The 13,737-nt window shown below is 46.0% G+C and overlaps 2 protein-coding genes across 2 annotated transcripts; one reads left to right on the forward strand and one right to left on the reverse strand.

Annotated features, from left to right (window-relative positions):
- The first annotated feature begins 304 nt into the window (after nt 1-304).
- LOC142560786 (ATPase ASNA1 homolog) lies at nt 305-5,440 on the forward strand. The gene is made up of 2 exons (XM_075673138.1): nt 305-1,068; nt 4,892-5,440. Exons 1-2 carry the CDS (start codon nt 547-549, stop codon nt 5,402-5,404), a joined length of 1,035 nt encoding a protein of 344 aa, XP_075529253.1. The 5' UTR covers nt 305-546; the 3' UTR covers nt 5,405-5,440.
- A 6,782-nt stretch (nt 5,441-12,222) lies between these two features.
- On the reverse strand, nt 12,223-13,563 carry Polr2J (DNA-directed RNA polymerase II subunit RPB11). The gene has a single exon (XM_075673139.1). The coding sequence runs from the start codon at nt 13,302-13,304 to the stop codon at nt 12,951-12,953; it is 354 nt and encodes a 117-aa protein (XP_075529254.1). The 5' UTR covers nt 13,305-13,563; the 3' UTR covers nt 12,223-12,950.
- Between the last annotated feature and the right edge of the window lie 174 nt (nt 13,564-13,737).

The raw sequence follows: 13,737 nt of genomic DNA on the forward strand, positions 1-13,737 counted from the left end.
GCTGTTTCTCCATTTTACCGGTCCTGCCGCTTAACAATTTCCTTTTCTTTCTTCTGCACAACGCTCGAGTGTTATGCTACACGGCAACAATAATCTACAGATTAGCCTCTTAACCATCATATTGGCTCCATAGAAATATGCATAGCATTTAATTTGGTTTAGGTTTTCAGCGGAAACGTCTAGCCTTGCGGAGAGCAGACGCCATAGCAGACGCGTCGAAAAGATGGCGTCAGCCAATCAAATGTAGCGGAAGTATGGTGGCTAGCGGAAGTGCAAACGATGGTAAATGGTAGCCGCTGCTAGCCATCGGTAGCCGCAGCCTGGCAGCCATCGGTCGTGCATGATGTGATGCGTCGCCCGATGTGAATGGATCACAACCGCTGGACCAGCTGGCGTTGCACATCTGTGGCATCTGTGACCAGCGCTGCGGCTTTGACGACGTGTTCACCTGGTTCACCTGCCCTAAGAGCGTCTCCGCTCCGAGGCGGAACGGTAGCGTAGGCGAGCACCGGGTAGCCAGCCGCGTTCCTGCGAGGGCAGCGGCCCATGGCGATGGCGTCCGACACGGGCGACAAGGCGTTGGCAGCTGGCCTGCTCGAGCCTTCGCTCATGAACATCATCGAGCAGAAGTCCCTCAAGTGGGTTTTCGTCGGCGGCAAGGGCGGCGTCGGCAAGACCACCTGTAGCTGCAGCCTGGCCGTGCAACTGGCGGCGACGCGCGAAAGCGTGCTCATCATCTCCACCGACCCGGCCCACAACATCTCGGACGCGTTCGACCAGAAGTTCTCCAAGGTGCCAACTCCGGTGAATGGCTTCTCGAACCTGTACGCCATGGAGATCGACCCCAACCTGGGCTTCTCGGAGCTGCCGGACGAGTACTTCGAGGAAGGCGACCCGTTCCGCGCCAGCAAGAGCATGATGCAGGAGATTCTGGGCGCCTTTCCGGGTATCGACGAGGCCATGAGCTACGCCGAGGTGATGAAGCTCGTGCGAAGCATGAACTTCTCGGTGGTCATCTTCGACACGGCGCCCACGGGACACACGCTGCGCCTGCTCTCTTTCCCGCAGGTAATTGTCGCAAGAACAACGACAGGTTGACGGGCCGCCACAGACAGCTGTAGGCTTGCGAATCACAAAAGCTGTAAAAGTTGCCCTGCCGTCCCGTTACTGCCGCCATACATCACTCGACGGGTCCTTCAGCAGGTGCATCAAAGGGTCGGGCTGCTCACAAAAGCGCGGCCAATTGCTGGAGTCCGCCCCGTTGAGCCTGTGATAACAGAATGCACTCACCGAAGCGGCGCTGTTCGTTCAATTAGGGCCCCGGAATTATTACTATAGGCGGTGCCACTTTTTGCTCGTTGGCCAAGGTCTGTCACCGTCGACTCTCGCATTCAGTGTGGCCGTTATTGTGTCGGATTGGTTTCCGTTTGAGTCTTGGTGTTGGCAGGTTGTTCCATCAGTAGTGGATTATTCACGAAGGTGCGTACACCACGCACATCGCATGTGACTTTAAGGATACTGCGTAGAATGAGGCGCGTTAGCAATATGAGCTTTTGCATATGTAAAAATAAACTGCACATAATTATGCTACTAACGTCACATGTAAAATGCAGCAGTGTATTCTACCTTAAAAAAAAAAAAAAAGCTGTTTTTCAGTTAAATTGAGTCTCGCAGTAAGCAAAACAGTGAAACTGCGTGAAGAAAACAGTGCAAATATGGTCTGGAGTAGTCAAGTGGGACACCCGTCTCCACATCATATGCTGGTCAATGCTGTCATGCTGCCTGGATAGCTACCGTTAGCGCACATGAAGTGACCGTGTCGCACTATTGTTTCCGAGCCTGACATACTACGGAACCCAGCACATATTTTAAATCTCATTGGCCTTTTCAACGCCTGGCGCACCGTCTTACCCTAACTCCTGCAGTTGTTTGAATGCTGACGTTACATAGGGGTATTGGCATGATATCTTCGGCTATTCGTATTTTTGCATTAAATCATGCTCCTAGACCTCTAAATGCTAGAGGAAATAATGACAAACTGCAGCGCACCGTAACTGATTTATTATAATAGCTTTTCTACAGTCAATGTGTTCCCCTTCCTTCTGGCACTTAGCAGTAGTGTCACTGCAAGACTCATCTGAGCTGTGACATGTGCAATATATCAGCTCCGGGCTATGCTAGGCTGCAAATGAAACACATTGCAACATATCGTCCTTCTAATGTTGAGTGGCCAAGGCATACCAGCCAACAATTTCTCGTAAACTTTCCTTAAAACTTTCAAATTTGGGCTCGTTCTACCAATTTACGAATGTTTCGGCATGTTTTATGCAAAATAAGGCCTGTTTGCGATGTTTCCCGCATTGGTCACCAACTGTACCCTTGGAAGTCTATTGTTGGTGAAATGACATCAAATGGGCACTTGCTTCAAGCGAGCTGTTTGGAGTTCCTGGAGCTGGCAAAATTGGCTACAACAGAGCCACCGAAAAAGTGTCCGTAATCTAAGAACTATGCACTGCTTGTCAGTCTCCCCTGTTCCAAGTTTGCTGCTGTTTGCGTGCAGCATTTAAAGGTGTGACGATTCACTGCAAAGCAATACAATGGACTAGGAGGAGAAGTCCAGAGTATTTATTTGCAGCGCGCTGGTACCACCATGTCAGAGAACCCAGTGGGCCCACTAAAACAAATTATTGGTGTGAACATAAATCACTTTTAATGAAGTGTGTACGTACCCCTCAGAAGTCATGTGCACAGGGCAAACTTGTATTTCTGTTGTGTTCTAATCCACCCTCTCATTCCAGTGTCATTTCTGTGGGATTTGTACGAATTTTAAAGTTCACAGGTCAGCAGGTATGTGAAGGACTGAAGGATATAATGTGCCATTTGTCGTGTGAGGGTAATTTGCTGATCTTTAAAAAAGACATGCTGAACTTCTGACTGAAGAATACCCAGGATAAAATTCCATTCTGTTGTCTCCACATTTAAGCGACTTTTTTGATCAGCCTCGGGCAGATGGATCTACAGAGCTTAGCACAGCTGTGCTTTCCGACCCTATTTCACTTGTTAATTCTGTCATTCCTTTCTTTTTTTGAAACTTCAGTGCTGGCTGCACAAAACTTTTTCTCATATATGTGGTAAATGCTTGGCTATGAAAGCATTACAGTGTGGCGGTAACGATTGAACAGTAAGTGTTGGCCCGCAATTCCGAAATGGTCATTACTCATGTGGCCACATCATGAAAAGCTAGGTATGGTTAAGACTACCCATAGGTGAGGGAATGATGGGACAGGTGCTAGAAGTCATAACATTCCAGAGATTGCATGAACAGACATTGTCCATGAGTTTCCAACTTGGTCTGTTTGGTGTGTTTCACTGTAAATAGCAGCGCACAAGTGTGAGTCAAACAGTGAGCATGATGTAGTGGGAGTAAAACACTGACTGATGTAATTTATGCACATGTTTTGCTGCCATTGCACACTTTGGTTGCTGTCACACATGCTCTGTGAGGTGTCCAAGCAAAGACAATGTGGTGCTGTAGTGTTTAATTATGGAATACCGGATCACACTTAAACTGGGACGCACTATTTTGAGGAAATGGTTTTGTCACAGACAAAGCAGCATGTTGTCCTGGCATGTCTTCCAGCATGCTGTCCGGCACATTGGATTTGCCTGTTGAATCATTGCATATTTTGGTCCCTGTTTTGTTCTTTCTCAAGGTATTCAGTGAGCAGTGCTGTTCGCACTGCAGGCGGCATTTGTGGCGCCTAGTGCCTGCAGAGGTGAAAATCACAATGAAGCCTGACATTGTGTGGTAGCAGCACTTTTGCTTTGCGCGGTCTGTGCTAGGCAGCAACGGAATGCCTGTATTTCTGGCCAAACTTGCGCACCCTACAATTAGATGCAGACATTGCTGTGCTACACATTTCTCACGGGAGTTACTGCGCTTTAATGCACCACAACATCGACGTTTTCCATAACTACATTTCATTTATGTAGCACACTACGTCAGATACATTCCCATTGGAACGTCCTGTTTGTCTGAGCATTTTGTACCGGAACAGTTACTACTGTGTGCTACTGTGCTGATGGAAAAGCGCATAAGAGTGATGGTTATTGTCAAGGTATAAGCATTGTTGAGAGTGTTGACTTTGGGATGTAGAAACCCTTAGAATAACAGCAACAGCTAGTTGCAGTGCTACCACTGCTCTCGACAACATAGCAGATGGGCTATAGGAAAAATGTTTCATGTTTCAGTAGGTTGTTGTAGTGCTCACAAAAAAATTTTTTTTGTACTGGTTACTACACAGTCTTTGACTAATACCAGTGCTAGGTACTGAGGGGGGCACTGTTAAAGAAAACACTTGAGTGCAGAGCATGTGCAGATGTTCCTCTCTTGCAAGAGTACAATCACCTAGATTTGCAGCAGATAACTTGAGGTTGGTAACCCTGACTCCTTTCGGCACACCTGTCAACTGACAAGAATGAGAGCTGTACATTTAAGTGTTCCCTTTAACTGTGGACCGCACTGTATAAAAGAAAGAAACTTGAAGATTTAAGTTTCTGTGTTCATAAAACATAGCTGTATGAGTAGGGCAACATAATGACACCGTCACCTGAAGTAGGACACACTTCTTCATCTGGTGCTTTACCTGAACTGGTGTTACTTGTTTGGTGCCATTTGTTCTGTCACATTATCTGTAGGCCATGCAAGCAACTGTACGTTGGATGAATGGGCCTGCACCAAGGGCTTTTTCTCTGTTTTCTTGTTTTGCCCTGGGAGCAGTAGGTCGCATTGTCGGTATTTACCAAGTGGTCCTTGCACCTCTCTCGTAATAGCTATGTTTCACCAACTAGCCCAACGAGAAACTGTTCCCACGCTTGCCCCTGTACGCAGGTCATGGAAAAGGGCATGGGCAAGCTGCTGCGACTCAAGTCCCACCTGAGCCCGTTCATCTCGCAAGTGGCCGGACTGCTGGGGCTGCAGGAGCTGACGGCCGACGCCATGTCCTCCAAGGTGGAGGAGATGCTGCCCGTCATCCGCCAGGTCAACGCCCAATTCCGCGACCCGGACCAGACGACCTTCGTGTGCATCTGCATTGCCGAGTTCCTCTCGCTCTACGAGACCGAGCGGCTGGTGCAGGAGCTGACCAAGTGCGGCATCGACACGCACAACATCGTCGTCAACCAGCTGCTGTTCCCCGAGCGCAACCCCTGCCGCATGTGCGCCGCTCGCTGCCGCCTCCAGGCCAAGTACCTGGACCAGATTGCCGACCTGTACGAGGACTTCCATGTGACGCGGCTGCCCCTGCTGGACCAGGAGGTACGTGGCGCCGAGCAGGTGCGCGCCTTCTCCCGGCACCTCGTGCAGCCGTACGTGCCACCTTACACACCACCGCCCCACTCCTAGCCTGATCTGCCAATAAACCGGTGCTGCTTGCTTTCACGTCTTTTGTCTTGCGTGGTGGTGGCACGGTGTGGCATGAGGTCGTGGGTTCGAGTCCCTACCGTGGCAGCCGCATTACAGCGGAAATGAAATGCAAAAAATGCTCCTGCAGTGAACGTATCAGGCAAGTAGCTACTGGTCGAAAATCTACAATCTGCCCAACAAGACATGCTTCTCAGTTGTACAAGATTGTCGATAACATAGCTCTTTGTGAATAAACCGTTTATTATGTAAAACTTTTTTGCTGACTATGAAGTAAATGTGAAGAACTGGATTCTCATTACCACACCAATTTAACTTGGTCTGTGGCAGATAATCAATGATACAATTAATTTAACATTCTTGACAATCAACAAGAACACAAAACTGAATGAGCTATAAAACAAGCAAGTTCCCATGAACTTGGTTCCCATCAATATGATACATACATGGCCTGCTGCACAGGTGCCTCATAGATGAGTGACAACTGCATCAGTCACGCAATTATCTTTAATTGGAATGACGTCAAGTGTTTCAGTACATATTGTAAACATATTTACTGGTGATGGAAATGTTTGCAGGAAGATTGGAAAAGTAAGTCATGTACATGGATTCCTTTAGCGCTTTTAATGCCATAACATAAAGGAGCACCGGAAGAAAGCATTTGTCATCGAACTGCTAAACTTGCTCAATGCATCAACCAGACCAGGTGTAGCCTTTTGCTGGATATCCAACCATGTAGGCACAGGAGGTATTGAAAAAGCAGGCATCGGCGTGCAGTTGTAAGCATACACCACTTACAATCCAGGACACTCTATTTGCTGACCTGGTAACTTGCTTTATGTTGTGCTTCCTGAAAATCAGCTGAATGGGACAGTTGAGCGAGCATTATAGCGATGTCCAGGATCGTCAGACAGCTTTCATCACCAAGAATGCGTCGGAGAAGTCAAATTATATGGACTGAGAAATTGAGCACTCTGTACTGTTGCATGGGTACCCTTTTAAAACGTAGACCATCAGACCGTCATTGTAGAAACTGACATCTTAACCGCCGTCGCAGTCAGACCTTGTGTAAATAGAAAGGAAAAGACACTTCATCAAGCCCTATTTATTACTACACCAAAAACTGTTTATTCAATATAACAATTCTTTTAATTTTCTATAGTTAGTAGGTCAGTTAGGTAAGATTTGAGCCAGCTAAGATTGCTAAATAGCCTTCGATGGCAACCATACCACTTTTATTTGCCACTGCCATTTAAAGGGACACTAAATGAAAATTTTATGTGGAGCTAGATTGAAAGATTAGGCTTCTGTAGTAATGAATTCAAAGCAAGAATGGAGCTTTTCTGTAAGCAAGAAAATGACAAAGATAGAAAATTGAACTGACACCACTTCTCTTGGACTATGGTACCTCTCATGTGAGGTCAACACTGGCCATTTCACAGAGAGCGGCATAGGGGGAGGTCATGTGAGGATTATGCCAACTCGCCTGCATTTACGTGGCCGAATAAGATTAAGGAGCATCAGCGAGACCTCTGGTGGCAATTTTTCCACGTAACAAAGTTGTGTATTGGAACACAGAAGACGGAGATAGACTTCTAGATGAACAAGCTATCTGTCTAGATCAGCTAAATATTTCCAAATACTCATATTCACCATTGGGTGTGCATTAAAGCAATCCAGGTGTCCAAAAAGATCCGAAGCCCCTGCTATAGTGTCTTTCACTGCTTCTGCATTAGTTCGGGATGTAAAACCCTGTCACTCAATCGAGGCATTAGTTTCTGATCGGGCTTCAGGGCATGCATAACTTGGACCTTTGCACAGCCTATAGTAATTTCCCCTATGTTGTCCTTAGTATCAGTGTTTGTTGGCTTCTTCTGATATCATGAATGTTGGGCATCTAAAAAAGCAGGCTGATCAGGAAACACTCTTATGCGAGAGAGGCTTTCTAAACATGGGCCCTGCATTTTCGTTGCCATGTAATAAGGGAATAACTTCCAGATCTACCGAGGACGCGAGCTGCAGAAAAAGTGTTAATTTATCTTGTACTGCCAACGTGGAAGAGGCTCCGTCTTTAATGCGTCTTTCTGTTTAGTCCTGTCAATGGTGCTGTTTGCATTCAAAAGCACCTAGGCGGTGACTAAGCAATGAAAGACTATCTCAACAGCTGGGTGTCAAATCGAAACATTTTCAGGTTCAGTTTTGGAGCGAAAATAATAGCTGTTCAAGCCAGTTCGAAGCATTATGGACCGTTTCATTTGGATTTGAAGAAAAATTGCATGCCTTCAAATGAAAAGTGGGCGACGCTTTCTGCGAAACATACAATTCCTTTGACTGCTAGCTGTGTAAAACCATTTTCTTCTGCACGGGCATTAACTTGAAGAAGTTGTTACAAAAATGATGCGCCATACACCGTTGTATACATATAAAGGCCGGAATTTGCACATTCAGTTAGCTTCGTGGCATTTTGTGTGCCTATGCAGTGATTTACCGCAATACCCCTCCCCCAAATTCTCTCCTTCACTGGTTTCTTGAAGTTGCCTGCACTTGTTGTCCATACTGTACAAAATTAATACTTCATTACTGTTAACTAACCATGTATTACATGTTTATTTTATTTTAATGGAAGAAGGCACAGCTGTCTTGTGTCTGTCTGTTTAGTCCTGTTCTTAGCGTTGCTTGCTTTTGGAGGCACCTAGGGGAAAATGTAATAGCACAGTAAAATGGACTGCTGGCTAAATACCGAGCATGAAAACAAGGCAGGTCAAATTAAGCAACAGGACTCGGACTCGCAACTACCTAGGTGCATTCCGCACCATTTGTGCAGCTGTGATGGTGAGTAGGAGTTTGCGTTGTACAAAGGCGAGTTTTAAGTGAACCTAGAGGTCGGAAACATTGGCCACCAAACAGGCGATGCATATGACATAAAAATGTGTATTGAGGATACAAAGTAATGCATTTTGAAAAATATGAGTAAATGGGAGCTGATTTCCAATTTTGTCCAGACATAGTTTAGATGTTCAGTAAAGGTAAAGTTTGAATAAAAGATATGCATATTTTTTAACTTTTGTTGCTGTTGGAGGGCAATACGCTGGGTTGCAAATTTGGGTAAAAGTGTTGGCATGGCTATTGGAGTAGTATACGAAGCATGATTTTTCTGTGCTCATGGTGGCTTTTGCAAGATATGCCCAGTCAGAGCCTAGCACGAGTGCCTCGCGCACTCTTGCTTTTTGATCCAAGTGTTTGGTGGCGGAAATGGCGATCATCTGTCGTCGGCACGTGCCTGTGTTGATGCACCGGGAGGAAAAGGGGAGATTTAAATGTTTACGAATAATATTTCTAACTATGGGACTTATCGGTGAGGCCTCGGGGCTTCTAATTCAAGGGGCGGCTTACACCTTGCAGGCACTAAAGCAGTATATGACGGTGTTCAAGGAAAGATGTTATTTACTGGCACAGGTTTCCATACTCGTGGACGTGGACAACTTCATGTGGCCATGAAGGGAAAGCCACGGGGGCGGAGCTTTTGCACATGGGTTACCGCGCCAAGTAGTCCAGGAGTGTTTCACAGTGCTTTCGATTACTTGAAACAGATGCTCAATCAACGCATCTTCCATGTGCAACGATTTTACATTTGCCCAGACGCGGAAGGGAAAAGCTGCAAAATAAGGAAACTTTTACATTCTGTGGTGTGTTTTGTCTTAACTGTTGCTAATAAGGTGTTTATGTTTTCTCTTCCCAAGTTTAAACTAACATGGATGAAAACGCGGGTCTCTTTTCAGAAGCGCTCTCACTTGTGTGCAGTTTGCCTCCATAGTTTTTCCTTCATAGCCACAGAAAGTTGTCCTTGAGTATAGGGCTGTTATGACAAACTATAATACTGTGGGATGCCAAACGCTGTCGATAGCACCTTTGAAAACAAGAGATATGAGTAAAGAGTGTAGTTTTTCGTCTTTCATTTGACCGCATGTTTTAGTGAGTGCATATAAGGAGAGTGTATAAGTTGTTCTAACATTTTGCCAAAGATGTATTTCATTACATTAGGCTGGTATGATGAGAGTGAATTAAGCGGCTGTTTAGGTTTTGCAATAAACCTGTTTGTCAACGAATAAGAAAGTGCATTAGTTTTAAACAAGAATGAAATGTAAATAGAAAAAAAAGTGTTGGTTGCCTATGAAAAATGCTTTCAACACGGGAAGAGTGAGCCCGTCCCACCACTGAGCAGAACGGATGTTAACCAAGTCGTGTTCAATTTCTCCGATGGTGAAAGGCACATCTTAGACTATCATATCATGTGTCGCCATTAATTGCTGAAGCCTAGTGCAATACAATTGTCATCAGTGGAGACATCATCTACAGAAATCTCTGTGGTTAACAACTTAGCGGAGTGCAAAACATTTGTTGTGAAACCGCCATGCGGAAGTGAAAGCGATGGAAGGTTCTTTTTGGCATGCTGCTTTCCAAATAAGACTTGGAATGGGACACCAAATATATTTATCTTTCTTAATGATGTGCAAAGCCACCTGGAGGCAGATGTTTTAGCAAGATTAATGTGCACTTTATTAGTGGCCAAAGTGTCACAGTATTATGACTAATAAATGTTGTTTTTTGAAAATGCCCACACACTGTCCTGATGCATGTATGTTCAAGCATCAAATCTCAATAAATTGTCAAATGAAGAATAGCTCCCACCTGGTTGCAGAACAAGCTTTATCCAAGCGTTTGAAAATATTATAAAGGTTACTGAGGACAAATTCTACAGCTTCTTTTGAATGAAGGGGAGTTTGTCGAACCAACTGGAAGCAAATGGAATTGGAGAGTGATTCTAGAAGTTTCTGCGTTCCCAATTTTGTAAGGCATTTCAGTCGAGGCTTGTTTTGACAGAAAAGGGAGAATTTAATGCTTTCACAGCCAGAGTTGCAAACTACTTGTAGCCGTACAAGGCAAGGGCAAGAGATGCTAATATGCCATCTAGCCAGCTGTGAGCAACGTGCGATAAAAATCGAAGGTTATTGATTGCTACCAGACATTATTGTTAGATACGAACTGTAATGACTGTGCCTCACATGTATCTTCATCAACCGTGCTCCAAATTTCAAATGAGCGTATGATGTGAATGGTGCAAATTTGAATTTCATTGAGCAATAGTTCCGAGTGGAGCACGGTAGCGCGTACACTGCATTGATGGCAAATGTAAGAACGGGAGTCGCGCAGTTTGCTGCTACTATCAACTCTGAGGTGTAAAATACAATTATGTTGTACCTATTAACAGGTGCTAATAGGTATAGACATTACATGGCAACATTGCATGCTGCAGTGTCAGCCAGTGGGATCACTATGGTGAGGCACATGACTGTTCAGAAGTAACACTCGGCACGCTGCAAAGAATCCACACAAGAAACGTTGCCTACTTCTATCAGTGTGGCAGACTCCAGGATCGTAGAATTTCAGTAAAAACATCCCTGCGCACAACATGTGGTCGAACTGGTTCCTCCATAAAGTTCCAGTTTGGCTTAAAGTAATGGTTTAGCTACGGTTTTCACTTCAGTTCCGGTTCGACACACAGCTCAGAACATGAGATGTTTTAAAGCGAAGCTTTCTTTGCCTCTTCCTTTGACTTTCCCACTGCTGCTGCTGCTATCCAGCACGCTGCGTCGGAGGTGTGGTTGAGAGCGTGTGTACATGACAGGAGCCAGTCAGAGAAAGAAAGTGACACAAGAAACTCCTTTGGTCCCAACTGCGTCGAATGCGCACAATGCCCTCTGGAGCTAACTGGACGTCACCACATTAGCCTCTCGACAGTCGTAATTATCCGTGACCCCCCTCAAAGGCATTGCAGAAACTCCCTTTCTACTAATATGGGAGTGCAGAGAGGACATAGATAGGACTGTAGATAGGAGGGAGGGGGAGGTGGACCTGAGAAGGCAAGGGAACCCTACTACTATATGACAGAAGTTGCTGGGAAACAGGCTAAGCTTGAGTTCAAGGTACGGCACAGTAAGTTCCTGCTATTTCTGATAAATAAACAAACACCATGCAAATATGTCAAGCGGATAAATTACACAGGGCGTGCAGAAGCAGAGCCACATTAATTAAAGTTCACTGCAGGGTCCAGGTGACACTACGAAAGCGGTCGACCACAGCGAATGCTCGCTGTGCAAGCGTTACGGCTATGAAATTGCTACAGGTCATGTATTTGATCCCGGCTGCAGCAGCCACATTTCAACAGGGTGAAATAGAAAACAAAACGTGCACTTAGATTTTGGGGTAAGTTAAACAACAGCACGGTGCCAAAATTAGTCCGGAGTGAGCCACTATGGCCTGTCTCCTAATCCAATTGTGGTTTTGGCACGTAGAGCCCCATAATTCAATTCAGGTTTAATACTTCTGCCACAATGCAATGTGCCATGTAAGGCAATGAAAATGCTCAAACCTCTCAGAGGTTATGAAATATGGCACGCAACAGTGCCTCAAGCAAACACCTCGCCCTGTGTGTTCTGTGTACTATGCAGACAAACAGCAGTGGCGCACGCAAGGTAGCGTTTAACATCAACTCACCACTCTCGTGTTAGACTAAACGTTGAAGAAATTAAGCTTTCGCCATCAACATGACCACCAATTATTGCCAATCAAAGCAACCAGCACGAAAAGCTTCGCTTACATCAATTCCCACAGTGTGTGGGATCTGCATCATTTTTGTTCCGTTCATGAGAAAGCAGGAAAGACAGTTAAGAGAATGATGGGGGTTCTGTTCAATGATGGAGATTGAATTTTATACAACAGTTCCAAAACAGCCACTAGAATCAGCCACCAGGGAAGAGTTGATTTATTCAATTTTCTACAAGGTGTGACAATATGACCTAATGCATGGTCATCCCGCATTACACAAATTTCCACATCGGCCGGCCAGAATGCTAAATGAATGTGAAATACTCCTCAGAAAGAATATCTCAATGATGAACTACTTCATGCTCATAAAATCATTCAAAACACCTAGTTTTCGTGAGATAAAACATAGTTGGAGCACAAGTAAACAGGACAGTCATCGGTAGAGTATTTTGGCGTAGTTAGCGATATTCCGAGGACATTCGCGGTGGCCGCTCTAATGCGGCAGTTTGGACCATGGCGTTCATCAAGCAGTCGCCGGTATTCCCGCAGGACATGCACCAACCTACCCCCCCCCCCCCCCCCCTATGTTCCGCTGACTTCGCTGGAGGAAACTCACGATTCGCGCACTACCCTGCAACGGGACTAACAGGGCTCATTCTGTTACAAAAAAAAAAAAGTTTTAGGACAAACAGCGGACAGGCGCCGCTACAAAGCAAGCGTGTTAAACGCTTGAGGAAAGGTGTTTGGGAGTACCCAAGAAAGCGAGACATGCTGTCGAGCGACGTAGGCCGTTAACGTGCGTTTTCTCTGTGTCCTCGCGTTGTTTCCGCTGCGGTACTCTTACGAAACGCGCCAACCACCTTGCACCAAGATCCATCTGCTTGGTAAACGTTCAGAGCGGCGAGATTGAAGCCCAGAGTCGCTACTCGAGGCCGTCGTGCTTCTCGCGCACGGCCTCCTTGAAGCGCTCCTCGAGCAACGACAGCTCACTGATGAGGTCGGTGATGGCGTTGGTGAAAGCCTCCTGCGGAGTGTTGTCCGGCGTGGTCTGGAGCCGCAGGATGAACTTGTGCTCGAGCGGATGGGGCACCTTGTAGCCGGCGAACAGCACGCAGGGGTCCTTGAGCAGCTGCGCGCGGATCATGTTGCCCAGCGTGTGGTCCTCCTTGTTGACCGTGAAGATGGCCGCGTTCGGCACCTTCGTGTCCTTCTCGATGGTGACCTTTTTCTCCCCGTCGAACAGCAGGAACGACTCGAATGCCGGCGGTGCGTTCATCGCGGCGACGCTACTCTGCGCGGATCAGCGGACGTTCGAAGACGAATGGCGTCGTGTCGACGGCTTAGGTGGCGTTTACGGAAGGGACAGGTAGCAGTCGCTCCTAGCACTAGATGTAGGCGAGCAAGTCGGCGACCGTCAGAGTGTGACAGTTCAGTGCGAAGAAAATTGTCCGTGGCAACGAACGCGACAATAACGACAACACAGATACTTCGCCACGACGAAATATGACGAAACGCCGCAAAACACCGCCGTAGAATCGCACCTTGGAATCGCACTAAAGGTTACCAGATGCCGCAACGCTACAATTCACCACCTTCCCCAACACAAAATCAAAACGTAATTGTATCTGACTTTACAGTGTAAAAATATAACATTTTAAATCCAACATTAGGTTATTATTTAAATAAAATAATAAATATTTACACAGCAA

This window comes from Dermacentor variabilis, chromosome 10 (genome assembly GCF_050947875.1).
Source record: "Dermacentor variabilis isolate Ectoservices chromosome 10, ASM5094787v1, whole genome shotgun sequence".
Lineage (NCBI taxonomy): Eukaryota > Metazoa > Arthropoda > Arachnida > Ixodida > Ixodidae > Dermacentor > Dermacentor variabilis.

What these genes read in the sequence shown, in the direction of transcription:
- Polr2J (XM_075673139.1), bottom strand. Translation starts at nt 13,304, where the DNA reads ATGAACGCACCGCCGGCATTCGAGTCGTTCCTGCTGTTCGACGGGGAG.
- LOC142560786 (XM_075673138.1), top strand. Translation starts at nt 547, where the DNA reads ATGGCGATGGCGTCCGACACGGGCGACAAGGCGTTGGCAGCTGGCCTG. An exon ending in GCCTGCTCTCTTTCCCGCAG is followed by an intron (nt 1,069 to 4,891) that starts GTAATTGTCGCA and finishes CCCTGTACGCAG; the next exon opens with GTCATGGAAAAGGGCATGGG.